Genomic DNA, 24,298 nt, shown 5'->3' on the forward strand with positions numbered 1-24,298 from the left:
GGGTAGCCATAACATCAAACTTATTTGACAATTGTTTCATCAGTTCACTCGTATGAGCACTTTGACTTTCAAATTCTTTATTTTATCGAGCTTGGGCATTTATGAATTTTTCCATCATGATCTCCAAATTTGACTTTCTAGGTGCTTATGGAGCAACATGGGCTCCTTTCTGATAGCCATTAACTTACTTGAGCATAATTTACTTGGTCGGTGGCAACACCAGCCAATAACTGACAGTCAGTATTAGTGTGCCCAGGGGTTCCACATAATTCACAGTTTGGTGTTATGGCAGCAACAGTAGCTGCTGGTGTTATGGCCAAGCTTTCAATCTTCTGAGTAAGCGCATCCACTTTAGAATTGATGCGGTCTATGCCATTAACTTTATACATTCCGCTTTTCGGAGTTGATTTTTCTACAACAGCACGTTCTCCTCCCTATTGGAAATGCGGTCTATGCCATTAACTTTATACATTCCGCTTCATAATAAGGTTTGTCCATTAGAGTTCCACCAGCATAAGCGCTTAAACTCATCTTAGTGTTATACAACAGACCATTATAGAAGGTATGGATAATCATCCATTCTTCAAGTCCATGGTGTGGATAAAGTCTCATCATCTCCTTGTATCTTTCCCAAGCATCAAAAATATATTCATTGTCCTTTTGCTTAAATTCGTTGATTTGAGCTCTTAGCATAATTGTTTTGCTTGGTGGAAAATATCAGGCTAAGAAGACTTTCTTCAACTCGTCCCATGTGGTTACTGAGTTTGAAGGTAGAGACTAGAGCCAAGCTCTAGCTCTATCTCTTAAGGAAAAAGGGAAAAGACGTAGTCTAATCGCTTCTTGATTGATACCATTTGCTTTCACAACGTCTGCGTACTGCACAAACACTGACAAATGTAAGTTAGGATCGTCTGTAGGACTACCTAAAAATTGGTTTTGTTGAACGATTGATAATAGCGAATGTTTCAACTCGAAATTGTTCCGATTGATGGCAGGGGAAACAATGTTGTTATGTGGTTCTGCTTGCAATGGAACAACGTAATACTTCAACGGACGGTTTTATGGTCTTTCGGCCATAATCAGTTCCGGTTCTGAAATTGGGATTATACGATCTGGAAGATCGTATTTAATACGATATATGTTGATTCGACGTCTTAAATTAATATAACACTTGATATCGTCAATTGATTGCTCTAACTCCTTGCTCTGAGAGCGAGTGTTTGGCATACAATCGACAAAGAAAAAAAGAAAATTTGTTGCCTTAGTCTATACTGCACAATAAAGGAATCACAATATTGACTAAATTAGTCCCCGACAACCGCGCCAAAAACTTGATTGTGACGGGCGTGTCTGTCGGATGATGACTGATCAGTCACCAATCGTACTTGTTTTATGACACTCATTCGGCACAATTTCACGAAGTCGGTAACACATTAGTTTACCTGCTTTATTGTTCTGTTTAGTAAATTAGATGGTTTGTATTGTCTTTCAATATGTTTATTATATTTGGTTTGCATCGTTATACTCCATTTTATGTCTCTTTGTGGTAGTTTTACTGGTTTCAGGTGTAAGCAAGAATACTGGAGGAATCGAGGGAAATAGATGTTCCTAGCATGTTGGAAGAGGAAATTGGAGGACACAGTAGCCCTGACACGGCCACCCGTGTTGCCCAACACGGCCTGTGTCAGGAGAGGAGAGTCAGGGCACTAAAACAGGGAGCTGACACGGGTGCACGTGTTAGCTGACACGGCCCGTGTCAGCCTCCCTGGAAGGGGCGTGTCAGCCCTTGTTGCCAGATAGCCAACACGGCCTGTCGTGTTGCCTGACATGGCCAGTGTTGGCTTGGACACCTCATTTTCCAGTTTTTGCTATATTTTGGCACGGCTGATCCCGGAGGGCATTTTGGACTTTTGCTACATCAAATTAGTGATCATGAACTATTTATGGGATTTTTGAATACGGAGAACGGGACTTTTACACGTTTGACAGATTTGGTACGATTAAGATTGAAGCGATCAAGAGCGACGAAGAACAGAGGTCTTTCAAGAGCGGATGCGATTGAAGATCAACAGAATTCCCTGACTTTTTGTAATGTCTAAATTTTATTTTGTATCTTATTTGAATAATATGAAATGCTAAACCCCCCAATGCCAGGGGGTCTCCCTGAATTGATCGTGTAATGACTCTGAATTGATAATTTCCTTAATATATGATGTTTGTTGTTAATTTCACTTTGCAATGTTCGTAATGCTTTATTTATCAGAAAAATTACAATTGTTGTATGGTTAACAATTAGCAGGATTGCAATTGTTAAGGTTTTTGTACAATGAAACTATAGTAGATATCACCTAGGGCTAGGGATACCCTATGGTTACCAGTTTATTCTTGTTAATTTGTAATTGTTTGGTTTCATCATAATCGCCTAAGGACTTAGAGATTAGATTAAATGACCAAAGGTTTCCCTCTGAGGTCTTAGGGGGAAACAATTTTAAGATTCGGTAATTGAACATTTTGCATTGATAAGGAGATATACACTCAAGGGTCATTACAGGAGATATTCATACACCATCCTTGGCATATTATTATAAACTGTGAAAAGATTTATTCTATTTTACTTTCTCTTATAATGACTTTTTACAAAACCCCAACTATTTGTTTTGTTCAATTGAGTAACAATTTACACTTATATTGTTGCGCGATCCTCGAGATCGATCTTTGGGAAACACCCATATTATTACTACATTGGCAAAACAGTACACTTGTTATTTTCCCGATCAAGTTTTTGGCGTCGTTGATGGGGATTACCAAATATAAAGTTTAAATTATCTCAATTGAAATTTTGTTGCTCTGCAAATAAAATTTATTTTCCGTTATTTTAATAATTTATTTCGATTATATCAACTAATTTGTGTCTGATATTTGTGTGCGAGGTAAGGCCTCAGCTGATTTTCCTTTTGACGCAGAAATCGAGAGAACCTTACGGGCAAGACTCAGACACTGGCAAGTCTGGAATCAGACGAAGAAAAACCTTTCATTCATTCAGGTTCAGAAAGAGAGATCGAAACAATGGTTGATAATCCACTGCCACCAGAAAGATTGTTGGGTGACTACGGAGGTGCAAATGCATCAACCGATAGATTAACTATTGTCAACCAACCAGTGAACATGGCTAATTTCCAGTTAAACCCGAGTATTATTAATCAGCTTGAAAGGAAGCATTTCACTTGAAAGTTAAATGAAGATGTAAACAAGCATTTGCAGAGGTTTCTGACCATGAGCAACACTCTAAAAATTGATGGTCACACCGAAGAAGCTAAGAAATTGATAATGTTCCTGTTCACCTTACTAGAAGAAGCCGAAGAATGGTTCTATTCTTTATCTGCCGATAGCATCACATCTTGGGAAGAAATGGAATAAGCCTTCATGAATGAGTATTTTCCAGCGTCGGTTTTTCTGCAGAAGAGGTATGAAATTCTAAATTTTAAGCAGAAGGACGGGGAAACTTTGGGAGACACCTACAAGAGATTCAAGAGAGTCCTAGTCGCCTGCCCAGCTCATAATATGGATCCGACCGAACAGATGCAGATGTTTGTGAATGGTCTCAAAATAAAGACCAAACAGTTGATTGATACCGCAACCGGTGGCTTCACTAATTTTTCAACAGCCACTGGTATCAAGAAGATCATTGAAGCCATTGCTGCTAATGAGCACTTGGAGTTGTACGTAGATGTCAAAGCAAACCAAAAGGGGTTATAGATATAAAGCTGGAAACCAATAAAATATGTATCGAAGATACTAAAGTCGCGGAAATTGAGAAGAAGCTGAAGGCGATGAATATAGGTACCCAACAGGTGGCACAGGTCCAACTGGCTCCTACTGTCTGTTGTGAAATTTGTAATGGTCAGCACCAAACTTTGTATTGTTTTGCAACTCCTCAATAAGTGGAGGAAATCAAATTTTTGAAGCAGAATAATTCGTATTCCAACACGTATAATCTGGGTTGGAAGAACAATCCCAACTTCTCATGGAAAGACCAGAAAGGAACCACTCCTCAACACGGTCAATACCAAACTCAATATCAACAACTGCAGCAACAACAAGCCCCTAAGAAAGCTGATTGGGAGATTGCCATTGAAAGAATGGCAGCTCATAATGTTCAATTCCAAGAAGAAACCTGTAATAATCAGAAAAATAGCACATCATCCATAAAAAATCTTGAAGTCCAAATGGGTCAAATCACTCAGCAATTAGCCTCGAGCTCTCAAGCACAAGGTGCTCTACCTAGTGCAACTGTGACAAATCCTAGAGAGCCTAATAATGTGAGCACTGTGACAACAAGAAGTGGTAAATCTGATCAAGTAGTCGAGGAGGTGGATGAATAGGAAGATCAATTGATCGAAGTGGATATTCAGATCAAAGAAAATGAAGTTGTGGGGGAAGAAGTGGTAGCACAAAAACCAGTAGTGAAAGGAACAGCCATTGAGCCTAAGTCGGTTGTTAAGCTTCCCTTTCCCCCCAGAAACAAGAAAAAGGGACAATATAAGAAAAACTTTGAAAAGTTCCTCGAGTTGTTCAAGAAGCTAGAGATTAACATTCCGTTGTTGGAGGCACTTGAACAAATTCCTAATTATGCTAAGTTCATGAAGGACATCATTTCTAAGAGGCGTACCGCCGACACCAACTCGATTATTCTAACCGAAACTTGTAGTGCTATTTTGCAGGGTATGAAGATTCCAATAAAGAAGAAATATCGAGGAGTTGTCACTATCCCTTGTACTATTGGAGATAGGTCATTCAACAAAGCTCTTATTGATCTAGGAGCTAGTGTGAGTCTCATTCCGTTATCCATTTACAATAATCTTGGTATAGGGTATATGCAAGATACCAGGATGACACTCAAATTCGCCGATCATTCGGTCAAGAAACCGTATGGTATTGTTGAAGATGTTCTGGTGAAAATTGACAAGTTTGTATTTCTGGTGGATTTTGTAATTCTAGAAATGCCGGAAGATGAAGAGATCCCTTTCATTCTTGGGAGACCCTTTTTAGAGTCGGGAAGGTGCTTGATCAACATAGAAGAAGGGACCATGACGTTGAAGGTTTATGATGAGGAATTGAAGATCGATGTTCGAAACACCATGAGGTACAAGGATGATATTTGTACCAGTCATACTATAGAGGTTATGGATCAGGTGATGATGTATGATAGTCCTTTGAATGCACCACAGTCACCCTTGGAAAGAGTGTTGAGTTTGTCCATTTTCGATAGTGATAAAGAAGTGCACAACGGGGAATCCGAAGTGCTAGCCTTGTTGGACGTATAACCCCCGTGGAAAGGATCTCGACCACACCAGTGGGAGGATTTACAACTACCTCAAACTAGTGAAGATGATGAAGAGCCAAAGAAGGGAATGAAGTTGAAAGAACTTCCTGAGAATCTCAAATATGTCTTTCTCGATTCTGAAGGAAAATGTCATGCTATCATAAACAAGAGCCTAAAGAATATCCAAGAAGAAAAGTTCATCGAAGTCCTGAAAAAATACAAAATTGCTATTGGATGGGCATTTGAGGATTTGGAAGGTATTAGCCCTACTGTGTGCATGCATAAAATTACCATGGAAGAAGACCACAAACCGGTAGTCCAACCGCAGAGAAGACTCAACCCAACAATGAAAAAAGTAGTTCAGAAAGAGGTGGTAAAATTGTTAGACGCATGTCTTATATATCCTATTTCTGACAGCCCTTGGGTGAGCCCGGTGCATGTTGTCCCTAAGAAAGGGGGCACCACAATAATAAGGAACAAAAAATGAGTTAATTCCTACTCGGACAATTACCGGGTGGCGCGTTTGCATTGACTACAGAAGGTTGAACACATCAAGTAGGAAGGACCACTTCCCATTGCCATTTATTGACCAAATGTTGGAAAGTTTAGCTAGACATGATTACTATTGTTTTCTAGATGGATACTCCGGGTATAATCAGATTGCAGTTGCTCCAGATGACCAAGAAAAAACAGCATTCACATGCCCGTATGGTGTGTTTGCATACCGAAGAATGCCATTCGGGTTATGTAATGCTCCAGCCACCTTCCAATGCTGCATAACTTTCATCTTCGCCGACATGCTCGAAAAGCATATGGAAGTGTTCATGGATGAATTTTTGGTCTTTGGATCTTCATTTGATAACTGTTTAACTAATCTCTCTCTTGTTTTAGACAGGTGCCATAAAACAATTTTAATTCTGAACTGGGAGAAATGTCACTTCGTGGTGCGAGAAGGGATAGTATTGGGTCAAAAAATTTCCTACAAGGGAATTGAAGTTGACCAAGCAAAGGTGGAAGTGATATCTAAGCTCCCACCTCCTGTTAATGATAAGGGTATCAGGAGTTTCTTATGACACGCAGGTTTTTACCGCAGTTTCATAAGAGATTTCTCAAAAATCGCAAAACCGCTGACCACTCTTTTGGTTAAGGATAAGGCGTTTATGTTCGACAAAGAATGCCCCACAGCCTTTGAGACATTGAAGAATAAGTTGATTTCAGCACTAATTGTTATTGCCCCAGATTGGTCTCTTCTGTTTGAGATCATGTGTGATGCTAGTGATATTGTTGTAGGGGCAGTCCCAGGACAACAAAGAGAGAAGTTGATGCATGTCATTTACTATGCTAGTCATGTGTTGAACCCGACACAGATGAACTATGCAACTACTGAGAAAGAGTTGTTGGTCATTGTAGCGAGGTTTTCATTACCTTTAGGTTTATTGACTAAACCAAAAGTCAACATACAATTCGAGTCGCCACCGCACTTTTATTTGTCCAAAGGAAAGGCTAAAAAGCGAACAAAAGCCAAGTAAGAAGTTTTATCAAATCAAAAACTAATAAAAATGTCAGAGATCTAGGTAAGGGGGTTGGTTATGAAATGGGAAGGTTTTACGCACCCAAAACATCCTTAGTACTCTAAGGGAACCTCTTTTTGCAAACATGTGTTGTAGGTTGGTATTTATGAAAACATGTGCAAAAGATTGGAGGGGTGAGAAGAGAATAGATTATATTTACAAATTTTGTTGTTTGAATGGATGAACCCATTGCCTACGTACCATCACAAAGGTAGGATCAAAACCTCGTAGTTTGGGGTAAAAATCACAAAAAGATATTGGTGAATTAATTTGATCAAAAGCCTTAAGGTCTTTTGTTATCAAAGGGAGAAAACTCAACCTAAACCAACAATCCACCACGTGAGGAGGGCTTCAACATACTAGTGAGGGGTTAACCCTATAATAAGTATGGAAGACTTATAATCCAATCACTAAGGATGAGGTGAGATTTACATCAACCACTATGAGAACTCAAACCTATGACTAATGTTTTTGAAAAGATTTTAATAAGGTGGCCATTGAAACCACAAAACAACTTGAAGTGGGTTATATTTACAAGTTAGATGTATTTACAAAAATGAAGTCAAAGTAGGGTTAAGATTCATTTACAATGAGTATTAATGAAAAGATTTTGAAAAGTCAAAGGCATAAGGCCTAGGTTTCTAGTTTGAAAACAATGTCAAAGTTTGAAATAAAATATTTTTTGCTTGGTTAGAGTGGTAAGAAGAAGAGAAGGGCTAGTCCTAAAGCGTACAAAGATAAGGGGAGAAAGATAAACCCTTGGAGTTCCTTTTCTTGAAGTCATAGAGATGACTCAAGATGCTCCTTTCCTTTGGACTTAGCAAACAAACAAGCAATCACACAATTTGAATTCAAGCTCCTAGGATCTCCATTTGGCTTGTCTCTCTTAACTTGGCTACTCATTACAATGGTCCTCTTACACAATCTCAAGGTGGAATCCCTATCACACAAGAGCAAACATCAAAAAGTTCACAACACAATAAGGGGAATGGACAAAGAATAAGTTTAGATGAGAAGTCCTTTAAAGTCAACTTTGAAATTTAGCATTCATCAATCAATTTAATTCAAACTCAATTGGTCAAATATGAACCAAATCATCATCAATCAATGTTAAACAAAAAAGAAATGAAGATTACAAGTCAACAAACCAACCATAATTTTTTGGTAATTTTTGAATTAAAAATAAATGCAAAATAAAATAAACAAAATATGGTCAAACCTCAAATTTAATTCAAATCAACTTCAACAAGTCCAATTAAATTCTCATAGGTCTAACATGGTCAAACAAGCTTTGACAAATTTTCTCAACAATTTTTGAAATCAGAAACTATTTTAAAACAATTAAAAAATAACACAATATGAATTAAAATCTCAAATAAATCTCAAATCAAATAAGAAATTGATGAGACTATTTTTCATTGACTTATCATGATCCATAAGTGTTAGGAAAATATTTTTGGATTTTTCAAATATCAGAAAGTATTTAAAAATGAATTAAAACTATTAAAAACCAAATAATTCACAAAAAATATTAAATGAAGTCACAAAAATAATTAAAAATCAAAATATGAAATTAGATTTTTCAAGAAAATTTTTGGCATTGGTCTCATATTTTTGTGACTTCAAATAAAAATTTTATGAATTTTTGAAAATAAAGGGAATTAACTGAAATTAAAAGAAAATGAATTAAATGGAAAAAACCACAGCCGCGTGATGCACCTCATTAATTGACGTGGCATCAATGGACTGTCCAGATCTGAGGGCGCATAGTGTGACCAGGTCAAACGCACTGCATGATGATTTAAAATAAGTAAACATAACCAACGCATGCGATTATAACGTGGAAGCATGATTCAATGGTTCTGAAGATGCACACATGGTGTAGGTGGTGGAAAACACCATCTTCTCTGGTGATCCAACAATCTCCGCCCACCAGTTGCAGAGAAAAAATTTATCACAAAAATCAAAAAACAAGAACATCAAAATGAAGCTCAGGTGATGTACATCACCACTGTATCCATGGATCATCCTCACTCTTCCTATTTAGAGAGAAATGTGAGATGGAAGATCATGGTGTGTCAACCGAAATTACACGAAATGAATAATTGAGACCACCACTGACCTGCCTCTAGTGAGAGGACTTCAGAAAACAAAATAAACCAAAGAAAATCACATTGAATTACAAGATCTAGATCCAAAAAGTTTGAGATGCTACCTCTGAAATGAAGCTTCAAATGCCACGAATTCTTCAAGATCTTGATCTGCTTTTACTCTGGAAGTCTGATGGAGATGATAGGTTAAGAAATTGAGCTTAGAAAATCAACTAATAATGTTGAATTTCAAGGTTGAAAAAGAGAGAAAAATCTGAAAATTCCTTTAGTGAGGGTTGGGATTTCAATTCTGCAGCACTCCAGGTCTCCACTTGGTTGAAAAATGAATGGGATTGAGCTCTTATTTATAGCTGAAATGTGGCTGAGATCATGCTTCCCTCGTGTGCATGGGACTTGAATCTTCCTTGCATGGGCCTGTACAGGCGCATGTAAGGCCCAAGGATGGGTGATAAACCATGCTGAGACAACTGGAATTGAATTGGACGTGTAATTGTGATGGAAATAGCTTGCACATGAAGTTTCAACATGAAATGCAAAAATGAACATAAAGAGAAAGCTCTTCGAAACTCACACATGGAAAGTCCAAAAAAGTAATGTGAGTAATGGTTGGAAAGCCCTTGAAATAAGGAACAAAAGTCATGTTGGGAAAAAATTCATTTGGCATTTGGAAATTAGTGAAAACTGGCTGTGAAAGTTTGGGCACAAAACATGTCTAAGTCACCCTTTGAAAATTTTCACTAAAAGCAAGCCTCTTCAAGCCCTTATGTTTCAATGATTCAAGCTTCAAATGAAAACACCTCTAACATCAAAGTTGTAAATCGTTTCACAATGATCAATTTAGACTCAAATTTTGAATTATTTGGATTTTTCATGAAAACGTTATGGGCATTTGAAGTTGGGCACTTTTTCAAATTCAATGACCTAGGTCCAAGGTGATCTATAATGTTTTGTATTATGACATGTATTTATTTTAGGATTATTAAATTTTGTCCAACATAACCTATGAATTAGACATCTTAATCTTTCCAATGCATTTGCTCTCACCTCAAAATAATAAAAACTAGGGAAGTTAGGTCCTTGGGAAGTTGACCTAAAATTAGGGTTTCAGTCAAAATGACCTATAGTATTTTGAAATGAATGATGACCTTACAAGTTTCAAATGGATTTTTGATAAACATGAAAGTTATTTATATGGTTCTTAAGAACATTTTTTCTATTGGGGTCATCTTCATTTGACAAACACATTAAAAGTTGTATCTCAGTGATCTTCAGTTTAGTCAGATGACTTGACTGGTCAACTTTTCAAGGACAAACTTCCAATCTTGATGAATAAATGATTGAGGAGCCTCACATAGGCTCATATATGCATAAAATAATGAATGAAATAACTTCCCTTGATTGAATTTTATCATAGGTCGAGGTTGCTTCATGAGCAAGGCATAGTCAAAGCATAGTTGAATTAGGGTTTCCTTGGGAAACAATCCTTAAGCCTTTTGGGTTATCTTGATCAAATTAGCAAATTGAGGTACTTGGGATACATATATGATGATTAGGAACTTTAATTACCATTATCATGCTTCTTCTCAGTTTCATCTAGCCATTTCATTGAGCTTAACAGCCTCATAGGAGCATGGGGGCACATGATCACTTGAGCTTCAAAATAAAAAGAGTTAGTGACATATTTTTGTGCTTTTGGGTTAGTAATCAAATAAGAAAAGCAATAATATACAATACAAACATACTTGGTGGTCTCAAACCACTCACACAAGTCCCAACCCTAGGGTTAAAGAGCTAAACATGCTATGATCCTTGAGGCAATGCACTGAGCAATGATATGATGCCATGAGGGATCTTAGGGTCAAAATTAGGGTCTTACAGATGCCCCTATTTAAGGTCATTCTAGCCGGAGATATGTAGATTACAATCTTCATCTTGACGTGGTAGAATGGACTTAAATAATAACAAAGAGACGAATTTTGGTCCCTAAGAGACCTCATGATGCAAATGTATGTATGCAAAATAAAATCTTCATGGTGAATAATTACCACGAAGGAAAATAAATCAGAAGAAATTGAAGATCCATAGAAGTAACACACTCACTAGGGAGACAAAGACTCTAGGGGGAAATAAGGTAAAAATGCGTGAACAGGTCACGACTTGAAAACATGCTGGGAGACACAAAGGGATTCCACGAAAATAAATCGATGGAAAGACTCGAGCTGACGCAAAGATGCATGTATTGGGGAATATGCCAATACAGCAAAGATATCCATAAAGGAAACATCGGATAAACATCTAGACTCAGACGGGGATGTCCACAAAGGACTCAGCTGAGGAAGAAACAACGAGATATTACCGGCTATTAGGTAATAAACTCAAAGAGAGACATGTCATCAAAACACCGGCTACTGGGTGAGAGAACAACATGCTCAGGGAGAAAGAATATCTAAGACCGGTATAAGGGTGAAAGATATCAATCATCCGAAGCATCTGAGGAGGACCTAAAAGGCACATCTCAACTCAGGAGAATCTGACTCCACAGGGGACAAAAAGTCATAATAGGGAGTAGAAGGAAGGAACACCAGGGATACCGGTTACTGGGCCTATAATAAGCGATCAACCAGGCATGAATTGGGAACATATCCAAGACACTCATCATCCGAAAGAAGGGCTGAAAAAGCAAACTCGACTTACAGGATGGACATTCGATTCCACAAGGAAATACAAATCTTACTCCACTGGGGAAGAAAAAGACTTCGATTGAAGAGCGCATGAGATATATTATCTATTATCGTCATAACATAGATAACATACTCGTATGGAAGATTATCCATAACCGGTTACTGGGTTAATGAAGGATAAATCCACCGAAAAGAAAGGACATCGGGATACCGGTTACTAGGTATACAATGATGACGAATCAGAAGGAGAAACAACCATTACCAAACAAGGGTAAATGAAAGATGACTCGCAAGGGATAAATTGCCTAACAAAAGCAATTATCAAAGAGATATATCACCGGCTACTGGGTGGTATACTCAAAAATGAAGGAATACTAATACCGGTTACTGGGTAAAGATAACCAACAAATAGGGGATTACATCTACTAGTTACTGGGTAGAAAACCACAGCAAATAGGACTTACAACTACCGGCTACTGGGTAGAAGGCCACAAGATCCAATGGGGAAAAGGATGAACAATTACTGGCTATTGAGTAATTTAACAACTAAACCACAGGAAACTGCAGGGGATAACAAGAAAGGAGTCAATCTAGGAACAAACTAGAAAGACACAATTAAACAAGACTCACCCCAATGAGGATATAACTCAGGGGAGTAATTCCATCCCGATACGCAACTGGGGAGGAAACTGAAATAATAATCATCCACGAGGACTTAACTCAGTGGGGAATAAAGAAGGGAAGATAGACACTTTCTGCCAATGAGGCTGACTCTAAATGGAGAGATCAGACACAAACATCTGCTTGGGGATAGAGCATTTCACCAACAGCGGGAGATAACACACAAAGATATATGGCAAAGAATGCAACATGAATATCTGAATGCTTTGATTATGCGTGTTGTATGCATGGTTTGTGCATGATTAATGCTGTTAGACAGATATATCGAACACAAACAGGTTCAAGAATCACGAACGGAGATCCGGCGCAACATCTCAGCAAGAAAGGAAAGCCTACAGGAGAATTCAGCTCTGGTGAGGATGCAAGAAATACGGGAAGACATCGATCACCGCTGGGGATAGGCAAAGTCACCACTACCAACTGCCAGGGACTTCTCACCAATCCTCGGGAATAGGTGGCTGAACATTAATAAGATTCGCCATAGAAGAAACTCTATTGGGGAACTTATCAAGGAATGATGTGAAATTCCACGGGGAACAACACCCAACAGATACCCATCAATCAAAACATTCCCTTCTAACTGCTGGAGAGATATCTCTGCTAAGGGGAGAAAGAACAATTTGCTCCACTGTGGAAGGAAGCAACAAAACTTCAGACATGGAGAGGATACCAAATTATCAAACTCAGGTCAGGCAAACCCTGCTGGGGATAAACTGTAGGCAACCCTCAAAGGACACCGCCTTGGCTGAGGGAATCGGAAACGAATCCTTCGTCGACCCGTGACATGCTAGGGGTGGAAAGAGAAACAGATCCTCCACCAACTTCTCTAGATAACTTCCTGCTGAGGAGACAACATGAAAGATGATGAAGAGGATATAAACATGCCAGAATGTGAACAAATGTCTTACCTTTTGGAAATCGTATTATCCTTGGGAAAGCACTAAGGACATTCCATTTATCTTTTTAGTCATTGTGAATGTTCATTTTGTTTAAAACAATTTGTAAAAATTTATTTGTTTAAAACAATGATATTTATCAATTAAAACATGCAAACATCTGTTAATAGAAACAAGTAAGAGTGCCAAGAATTGGATAAAGGCTCAAATTTATTTCATGAGATGGTAGCCCGCAAATGGCGAGACTCCATGGATCTTTACAAAAATTTGAAATTGGTGATATACATGGAAAAAGGGCTACATTGAACATAATGACCGTTTTCTCCACCAACTCTGAGTTTACTGTATTTGACGCTTCGGTTGACAATGATCGAACGAGAATCTTTGACAAATGACAGCTGCAAAACAAAGTCTTGTCAGGATGCAGTTACTTGCTGAATCCCTAATTTTTGCCTAGATTGCCCCAGGGTGAAGTACTCAATCTAGCGGGATATATATATTCATTTTTTTTCATGTCTCTAACTTTTGCCTGGACCGTCCTTTCGGGTTTTCGATCCACCGAGACACTCATTTTTGCCTAAGCCGCCCTTTTGGGTTTTCAACTTAGTGAGCTATTCTGTTTTTATTTTTTAGGCGAAGTATTTCTTGACTGCATCTGAATTCACAGGACGAGTGAAATCCTCCCCATCCATAGTTGTAAGCAACAAAGCACCGCCTGAAAAGGCTCTCTTAACAACATATGGACCTTCATAGTTTGGAGTCCACTTGCCCCTGGAATCGGGCGCGAAAGACAAGACTTTCTTGAGCACGAGGTCACCTTCTCGGAACATACGAGGCTTGACCTTCTTATCAAAGGCTTTCTTCATCCTTTGCTGATATAACTGACCATGGCACATGGCAGTTAATAACTTCTCTTCAATCAAATTCAATTGGTCATAACGACTCTGAACTCATTCAGCCTCAGTCAACTTGGCTTCCATCAAAACCCTCATCGATGGGATCTCGACCTCTACGGGGAGTACAGCCTCCATGCTATATACAAGGGAGAAAGGGGTTGCCCCTGTTGAAGTGCGGACAGATGTACGATAACCATGCAAAGTAAATGGCAGCATCTCATGCCAATCCTTGTACGTAACAACCATCTTCTGGATAATCTTCTTGATGTTCTTGTTAGCAGCTTCAACGGCCCCATTCATCTTGGGTCTATAGGGAGAAGAATTATGATGCGCAATCTTGAACTCACTACACGGCTCTTTCATCATCTTATTGTTCAAGTTAGATCGATTATCAGTAATGATATTGTCTGGCACACCATATCGGCATATGAGTTGGTTCTTGTTAAACCTCACAACCACCTGTCTGGTCACACTTGCATACGATGTCGCTTCAACCCACTTGGTGAAGTAATCAATAGCTACGAGAATAAAACGGTGACCGTTCGACGCCTTCGGTTCAATCATGCCAATCATGTCAATTCCCCACATGGAGAAAGGCCATGGTGAGGAAATAACATTCAGAAGTTTCGGGGGAATATGAATCTTATCCGCATAAATCTGACACTTGTGGCATTTCTTCACAAACTTGCAGCAGTCAGACTCCATTGTCAGCCATAGTAGCCTGCTCTCAATATCTTCTTTGCCATGGCATGTCCATTGGAATGAGTACCAAATGAACCCTCATGGACTTCGGTCATCAACAAGTTTGGTTCGTGTCTATCCACGCATCTGAGCAGAACCATGTCAAAATTCCTTTTGTAAAGCACATCACCATTAAGGTAGAAACTGCCAGATAATCTCCTCAAAGTCTTCTTATCTTTAACAGATGCCCCAGGCGGGTAAGTCTGACTCTGGAGAAAGCACTTGATATCATAATACCACGGCTTATCATATTTCACTTCTTCAACTGCAAACACATGAGCTGGTCTATCCAAGCGTATCATAGTAATATTGGGGACTTCATTCCAATACTTCACTACAATCATTGAAGCAAGCGTAGCAAGAGCGTCCGCCATCCGATTCTCATCTCGAGGAATATGATGGAAGTCAACCTTAGTAAAGAAAGTTTAAATCCTCCTCGCATAATCTCTGTATGGGATGAGGCCAGGCTGATTCGTTTCCCATTCACCTTTAATCTGATTAACAATAAGGGCCGAATCACCATAAATGTTAAGATGTTTGATCCTAAGATCAATACACTCTTCCAAACCCATAATACAAGCCTCATACTCTGCCAAATTATTCATGAATTTGAAAGTTAGCCTCGCTGTAAAAGGAAAGTGTGTGCCTTGAGGAGTAATAATCACTGCCCCAATACCATTTCCATACTGATTGACAGCGCCATCAAACACCATACCCCATCGTAAACCAGGATTTGGTCCTTCATCGAGCGTGGGCTCATCACAATCTTTCATCTTCAAATACAGAATCTCTTCATCCGAGAAGTCGTACTGCACAGACTGATAATCTTCAATTGGTTGATGTGCCAAATGGTCAGCCAAGATACTACCTTTAATAGCTTTTTGAGCTCGATACTCAATATCATACTCAGATAACAACATCTGCCAACGGGCAATCCTCCCAGTTAAAGCAGGCTTCTCAAAGATATACTTGATCAGATCCATTTTGGATATCAACCAAGTTGTATGATTCAACATATATTGGCGTAAGCGCTTAGCAGCCTAAGCCAAAGCACAACATGTCTTCTCAAGCATTGAGTACCGAGACTCACAATCAGTGAACTTCTTACTCAAGTAATATATTGCATACTCTTTCTTACCTGATTCATCTTGCTGACCCAGGACACAACCCATGGAATCATCAAGCACAGTCAAGTACATAATCAAAGGTCTCCCTTCAACAGGCGGAGACAGAATCGGAGGCATAGACAAATACTCTTTGACACTATCAAAGGCTTTTTGGCAATCCTCGGTCCAACCATGATGCTGATCTTTTCGGAGGAGCTTGAATATAGGCGCACATGTGGCAGTCATGTGGGACATAAATCTCGAAATGTAATTCAAGCGGCCAAGAAAGCCTCGAACTTGCTTCTCAGTTTTGGGCGCAAGCATCTCTTGTATTACTTTGACCTTGGCAGGATCAACTTCCATACCTCTCTCGCTGACAATAAAGCCAAATAACTTGCCGGAACGGACTCCAAATGTGCACTTGTTCGGATTCAGGCGGAGTTTATACTTCCTCAAACGCTGGAAAAGCTTCAACAAGTGTTCTACATGTTCAACTTACGTTTTCGACTTCGCAATCATATCGTCAACATACACCTCATTCTCCTTGTGCATCATATCATGAAACAAGGTGGTCATAGCACGTTGATACGTGGCTCCGACGTTCTTCAAACCGAAGGGCATCACTCGATAACAGAATGTTCCCCAAGGTGTGATGAATGTTGTCTTCTCCCTATCCTCGAGTGCCATTTTAATTTGATTATAACCGGAAAATCCGTCCATAAACAAAAAGACATTGAATTTAGTCGTATTGTCTACCAACATATCAATGTGTGGTAGAGGAAAATCATCTTTTGAACTAGCTTTATTCAAGTCACGGTAATCCACACACATTCGAACTTTTCCATCTTAGGCACGGGCACAATATTGGCCAACCATTGAGGATATGTAGAAGTCACCAGAAACCCCGTATCAATTTGCTTCTGAACTTCTTCTTTAATCTTCACTGCCATATCAGGATCAGTTCTTCTAAGCTTCTGCTTCACAGGCACACACTCAGGTTTCAATGGCAAGAAATGTTGCACAATATCAGTATCCAGACCAGGCATGTCTTCATATGACCAGGCAAAGACGTCGACATATTCTCGTAGCAACTCAATCAACCCCTTCTTAACAGATTCTTCAAGGAGTGCCCCAATCTTTACTTCGCGAATGCAATCTTCAGACCCCAAGTTGATTGTTTCCAGATTCTCAAGATGTGGCTGAATGATCTTCTCTTCGTGCTCAAGCAGACGGGTGATCTCATCAGGAATCTCTTCAACATCATCTTCTTCTGCCTCAAATACAGGGAACTCAAAGTTGGGAGATGGTGTTGGATCATTATGTTCAATGGGTTTGATTAACCTGCATAATGATTTTGAGTATAAAAGAGATTTTAGAATTCAAACAAGGAAAATCATTATGCAGATGAAAAGATTGATTTTATTCTCTTTTTTTAAGGTTTTATAGTGATCACCAATTTCATGCAAAAAGCAAAAAGGGGAAATAATTTGAGAAAAACAAACATTTAACATGCGATTATTGAATGAATATCATTGTATTAATCAAATTATGCCAACAATGTTTTCACTTCTCCTTTTGGCATGGGAGAAGGGTTTTTGAACAAAATGAACACATTACGTTGACTTGTGGATAACTGTTGGAACATCAACAACGACCCAATTATTGCAGAATCCTCCGGGTATGACAAAATTGCCAAGGTCTTCCTCTTCATCATCTTCGACAATGGCAGCAGCTTCCTGATCTTCAACGGTGTGGATGAAACCTCCACTCTGGAATAGCCCGCGATCATTAGAAACACCAGAAGAATACCCTATGCCAACTTAATCATTTTCCCTAAATCAGTAGTTGCACCATGCTCAATGGCCAACTTTGCATCATTATAGGAGACAAATGAAGAAAGTCATTTCCTTGAAGGCTCAGCAATAGATAAGGCTTGGAACAGAGTCCCAACCTCATCCTCAGTGTCAATATAGGAGAAGGAAGATAAATGACTGACCAAGAGAGCCTTCTCGCCCCCTATCACCACTAACTTCTTGTTCTTCACGAACTTCAATTTTTGGTGCAGGGTGGATGTCACGGCGCCTGCCTCGTGAATCCATGGTCTGCCTAGAAAACAGCTATAAGACGGATGAATGTCCATGACCTGAAAGGTGATCTGAAAATCACTAGGTCCAATCTTGATCGGGATTTCTAATTCACCGATCACAGTTCTACGTGATCCATCAAACGCCTTCACAACCACTCCACTCTGCCTCATGGGAGGCCCCTGATACAAAAGTTTAGCAAGAGTGGACTTTGGCAACACATTAAGGGATGACCTAGTGTCCACCAACACATTGGACAAGGCATCGTCTTTACAGTTCATAGATATGTGTAAAGCCAAATTGTGGTCTTTTCCCTCCTCGGGAAGATCAACATCACATAAGCTCAAGTTGTTACAAGCGGTTATATTTGCAACAATGCTATCAAACTGCTCAATTGTGACATCGTGGTCCATGTATGCCACGTCCAACACCCTCTGCAAAGCTTCACAGTGTGGCTCGGAATTCATCAACAAAGATAAGACAAATATCTTTGATGGAGTTTGTAGCAGCTGATCAACAACATTATATTCACTCCTCTTGATGAGCCTCAGCATCTCATCACCATCCTCTTTCAAAATGCCAGACTGGCCAACCAGGATAGGAGTGTTATTATTCTTAACAGCAACAGGGTCAACAATAGCAACAAAATTATTTTGAGAAGAAGTCCCCATGGGACTGGCAGGATTAGCAGCAGTTCTCTTCATGACATCTTCATGGGATTTCGGCCGAGCCGAGAAAACACGACCACTACGGGTCACACCACTGACATCTGAAATGCTCACCACAGAAGTTGAGGGCAACAACACCTCCTTTCCATCCTCCAGCATGACTGTGTTATATCGGTAAGGAACCACTTTCTCTGATACATACGGGACAGGGCCCGCTGGCTTTATCACAAGAGTTGGCGATACCTTCTTCTTGCTTCCATCATATTTGATAACAACAGGCTCAGGAATTTTAAACACAAGGGAGATAACATCGACTTTGTCCTCATTATGATTCTGAAGTATTTCAATCATCCCTTGATCTATCATCTCTTGGATGTCCCTCTTCACTTGGCGGCATCCTTTCTCATTGATAGTGCACACCTGGCACCTATCATGGTCATGCTCGTAGTAGCTGTGTTCACACAACAGCTTATGCATCTCAACCAAGGATTGCCTTATGTCATTCACATAAAGGACTTTGTATTTTCCAGGGCATCCCTGAACCATGTTAATAGCTGCTTTCCCATGCTCGGGCAATGGGTTCTTCTTTACATTTGGACCTACATCCTCAAAAAACAATATCCCACTTCTCACAAGGTCTTGCACCTTGGTCTTCAATGGATAACAGTTCTCCACGTCATGTCCGAGAGCCCCAGAATGATACACACAATGAAGCTCGGGCTTATACCACCACTGAGGATTGGTTGGTACAGCAGGAGGATCTCGTGGAGTTATTAGCTTCCTATCGATCAAGGAAGGATAAAGCTCCGCATATGTCATCGGAATCGGGTCAAAAGTTACCCTCCTCCTCTCGTAGTTGCTAGTGCTGGTGTTATTATTGTTGCGAGGCTGGTAGACCTGTTGTTGTTGACGATGTTGTTGTTGTTGTGGTTGTTGTTGATGAACTTCTCTGAAAGCAGGGGCTATATGAGCCACCTGGTGTTGGTTGACAGTCTGACGGACTTTCTTCCTCCTTACAAAGGGCCTTCTTTTGACGTGAGAGGACACAACATGAGTCTCTCCCTCTTTCTTCCTAGCAAAGCCTCCATACTTCTTTGCTGAGGAGCCATCTTCTCGAGATAAACGTCCTTCATGGACCCCTTCCTCTAGTCTCATTCCCATATTCACCATTTCTGTGAAGTCTGAGGGTTCACTAGCAATCATTCTCTCGTAATAGAAAGAGCTCAAAGTCTTCAGGAAGATCTTTGTCATCTCCTTCTCTTCCAGGGGTGGCACGATCTGAGCTGCCAGTTCTCGCCATCTCTGGGTGTATTCCTTGAAGGTCTCCTTATCCTTCTGCGACATTTCCCTTAACTGGTCCCTGTCTGGAGCCATATCCACATTATATTTGTACTATTTCACAAAGGCCTCGCCTAGATCATTGAAAGTGCGGATGCTTGCACTCTTCAACCCCATGTACCACCGGAGCGCAGCACCTGTCAGGCTATCCTGAAAGTAGTGAATCAGCAGTTGGTCGTTGTCAGTCTATGTTGACATCTTGCGAGCATACATCACAAGATGGCTGAGCGAGCATGTATTTCCCTTATATTTCTCAAAGTCATGCACTTTGAATTTAACAGGGATTTTCACGTTGGGCACCAGGCACAACTCAGTAGCACTTTTCCCAAAGAGGTCTTTACCCCTCAAAGTCTTCAGTTCCTTGCGCAACTCAAGGAATTGATCTTTCCTTTCATCCATTTTTTCATATACGTCCGGGCCCTCAGATGGCTCGAAATGATAAATTGTGTCTTCAACACGGGGAAGGGTGTGCACAACAGGAGGTGGCACAGACAGGACCGGGCTAGACGCCGGCATAGAAGCGAGGGTAGGAGCGAAACCCTCTGGCATGAAATTGGGAGGCATTCCCCAAGGGAATCCGGCTGGCATAGTCGGAGCGAAGTGGGTTGTTGCAACAGGCACAGTTGTAGTAGCTATCTCAGATATGACCGTCCTCGCGGGAGGAGCTGCAGGAGTTGGTGAAGCTTGACTCTGTACGGCCAAGACTGACTCCATCATGGCAGTCAGCCTAGCAATCTCTTCCTTCAAGTCCCTGTTTTCGTGTTTGAGATGTTCCATTATCTTCGGATGATTTTCTCTGGTATTATACTGGTGGGTCAGCTTGTCTTCAAAATAAATGAAGAGCGAAGAGTTAGACCACTGATCAAGAGCTTGGAACAAAACCTGCTTATGCATATGATGCATGCAATGCTTGTGCATATGATTTGTTTTTTTATTTGTTAGAGGAACTTTATAGAGATGTATTTGCAAATATTTGAAAATATTTAACTTTTAAGATATATATGGAATACTCATAGTAACAATATTTGGAAACTTTTTACAACAAAGAAGGAATACAGTTTTGGTAACCAAATACAATGCAAGAGAAAAGGAGAATGAACATCCTATGGAGCCCTAGAAATAATCGTCCAAAGCCTTCGAGATCGAAAGATAAGCTGTACGAAGCCTCTTCACCTCTCTCTCATAAGCTGCTTCCATATCGGCCTTCTCCTTGGCGAGCTGATCATACTTCCTCTTCCAAAACCTAGATGAGTAAGGAAGAAGGGAAGTAACCACATCATCAGGCTCATCGATAACCTGATGCTCTAGAAAATCTATCACTGCATCTTTATCTTTGAGCTGCTGAAGAAGTTCCTCACGCTCACGAACCCATGCACGCGAACAGTCTTCATCTCTCAACTCCTCTACTCCTTGGTTAGGGAGGGTTGAAGGCCCAACCATAACCATAGGGGTAGGTCTCGAATATTCATATGGCATGCGGTACTCAAGAGCTCTCTTCCTCACCCAAGCGGTGTAAGGTTCCAAAGCAATGCAATTCTTCGGACCAAGCTCATTCCTCCCTTTCCTATGAACTTTGCGTCAGGCGCGGAGGATCATATCCTTCAAGTTTTGGGGATCTTTACCCTCTTGAAAGAACAAGCCTTCCAACAAAATGTTGTTAGGTTTATCCTTTAAGGGGAACCCAAGCTGACGACGCGCCAAAACAGGGTTGTAGTTAATCCCACCGCATGTACCAAGAAGAGGTACATTGGAGAATTCACCACAGGAGTCGATAATCTGCACACCATCATACACCCGGTTGTACCAAGAGATATCATCATTAGTGAGAGACATGAGTCTCGTGGACCACCGTAGACATCCCTAGTTCTCCTTGAAGGCGACCGTCTGCGGTAAGTGAGAAATAAACCACTTATACAGCAGAGGCAAACAGCACACAATTGCACCACCACCCTTTGCATTCCTCATATGCAAAGAGAAATAGGTATCACCCAACAGAGTCGAAACAGGATTAAGAGTAGAAAAGATCCTAATAGCATTCATATCCACAAAATTGTCGATGTTGGGAAATAACACTAGCCCATAGATGAGGAGTACAAATATGGCCTCAAAAGCTTCCTCACTCATGGCCTTTCCAAATAAAGTAGCTTTGGCAATCAGAAAATCATATGGGAGACCTTGAATTCCACCTTTGGTAGTCATATTAGCAACAATGTCAGATACATCCACATGAAGCATATCAGCAATCTCTTGAGAATACGGAATCTTCTCCAAGCCACTGAACGACAACTGGTCAAGAATAGGTATACCCACATGATAGGCATACTCCTTAAGTGTAGGCAAAAGCTAGAAATCTGGAAAAGTGAAGCACCGATACAGAGGATCGTAAAACTGCACCAACACACTCATCAGCCCTTCATCTACTTTAGTAGAAAGAATAGACAGAAGCTTCCCATGGCGAGCTTTGAACTCCAATGGCTCTAATACATAAGATGTCAAACTCCTTAACTCTTTCAAGTCAGGTTGTCGGAAACTGTACTTCTTCGTATTCCTTCTTTGCTTATCCATGTCTGAAAATTTACAAATAGATCTCTTAAGTTCCTTGAAAAACTTTATTGTTGATGATATGGATGCATATGAATGCATGAATGCATGGATGCAACAATCACACTCAAGGATCAAGCAAGTCACACTACACAAAGGTCACGGGATGGCTCAAGTCATCGTCAATATCAATCATCCATTTTGGTGGATTATGGTTTACACCTTATCAACACCCAAGTTCCATTGATATTGAGAATGTATCAGAACGGATCAACCGCGAATCAAGGGTTTGTTGTAAGTCACGAGCATGGAGTCTCGGTTAAGAACCACCCAATTGGAGTGTACTATGGTTAAACCTGACAATCATGTCTTAAAAAGTGTCCCCATAGTCATCATCTCATCTTTCGGATATTATCGGATAAAATGACTACTCGTTCTCCAAAAATATTCTCAAGAGGGACTCTTATAAGTGTAGTATCGCGTAACAATCGTATCAAATCTTACACTTGAACGACCTTCGTGCTACGTCCTAAAATAGGCCAAGACGGGCTAGGTATCTAAGGTCCTTGGATTCTAAGGTTTATATTGGAAAGAGTAATGCCTAACCACGACTACTCGTGTGACATTATTGATCCCAACAAGACCTCCACCAAGTGAATGGGCTTGCAAGTCAACTTGTTAAGGAATAACTCCACACAAGTTAACAAGACTATGCCATTCTCCTATCATAATTGCACTCGAGTTCGGGTATAGAACTCATCTCACAAAGAAACCACCAAGCATACCAGCAATTAATATCAAGCAATTCATACATTACAAACAATACAGTCATCCCAAATTTGCACAAAAATATGTCACCAATAAATATAAACATACAACACATACAAGCAAAAAGTAGGCTAAACCCACTAGAGAACAGTTTGTCCCCAGCAGAGTCGCCACTTTTCTGTAGCGGGGTTTTCATTACCTTTAGGTTTATTGACTAAACCAAAAGTCAACATACAATTAGAGTCGCCACCACACTTTTATTTGTCCAAAGGAAAGGCTAAAAAGCGAACAAAAGCCAAGTAAGAAGTTTTATCAAATCAAAAACTAATAAAAATGTCAGAGATCTAGGTAAGGGGGTTGGTTATGAAATGGGAAGGTTTTACGCATCCAAAACATCCTTAGTACTCTAAGGGAACCTCTTTTTGCAAACATGTGTTGTAGGTTGGTATTTATGAAAACATGTGCAAAAGATTGGAGGGGTGAGAAGAGAATAGATTATATTTACAAATTTTGTTGTTTGAATGGATGAATCCATTGCCTACGTACCATCACAAAGGTAGGATCAAAACCTTGTAGTTTGGGGTAAAAATCACAAAAAGAGATTGGTGAATTGATTTGATCAAAAGCCTTAAGGTCTTTTATTATCAAAGGGAGAAAACTCAACCTAAACCAACAATCCACCACGTGAGGAGGGCTTCAACATACTACTGAGGGGTTAACCCTATAATAAGTATGGAAGACTTATAATCCAATCACTAAGGATGAGGTGAGATTTACATCAACCACTATGAGAACTCAAACCTATGACTAATGTTTTTGAAAAGATTTTAATAAGGTGGCCATTGAAACCACAAAACAACTTGAAGTGGGTTATATTTACAAGTTAGATGTAT

General features: G+C 39.9%; 1 protein-coding gene and 1 non-coding gene across 2 annotated transcripts; both read left to right on the top strand.

The window, feature by feature from the left end:
* The first annotated feature begins 586 nt into the window (after positions 1–586).
* Positions 587–693, top strand: LOC127089141 (small nucleolar RNA R71). Its single transcript, XR_007790915.1, has one exon. It is a non-coding gene; the product is annotated as a small nucleolar RNA R71 (small nucleolar RNA).
* Positions 694–3,066: 2,373 nt separating this feature from the next.
* On the top strand, positions 3,067–5,324 carry LOC127079991 (uncharacterized). The gene is made up of 4 exons (XM_051020333.1): positions 3,067–3,190; positions 3,943–4,319; positions 4,413–4,932; positions 4,999–5,324. Exons 1-4 carry the CDS (start codon positions 3,067–3,069, stop codon positions 5,322–5,324), a joined length of 1,347 nt encoding a protein of 448 aa, XP_050876290.1.
* Positions 5,325–24,298: the final 18,974 nt, after the last annotated feature.

Source organism: Lathyrus oleraceus, chromosome 5, assembly GCF_024323335.1.
Source record: "Lathyrus oleraceus cultivar Zhongwan6 chromosome 5, CAAS_Psat_ZW6_1.0, whole genome shotgun sequence".
Lineage (NCBI taxonomy): Eukaryota > Viridiplantae > Streptophyta > Magnoliopsida > Fabales > Fabaceae > Lathyrus > Lathyrus oleraceus.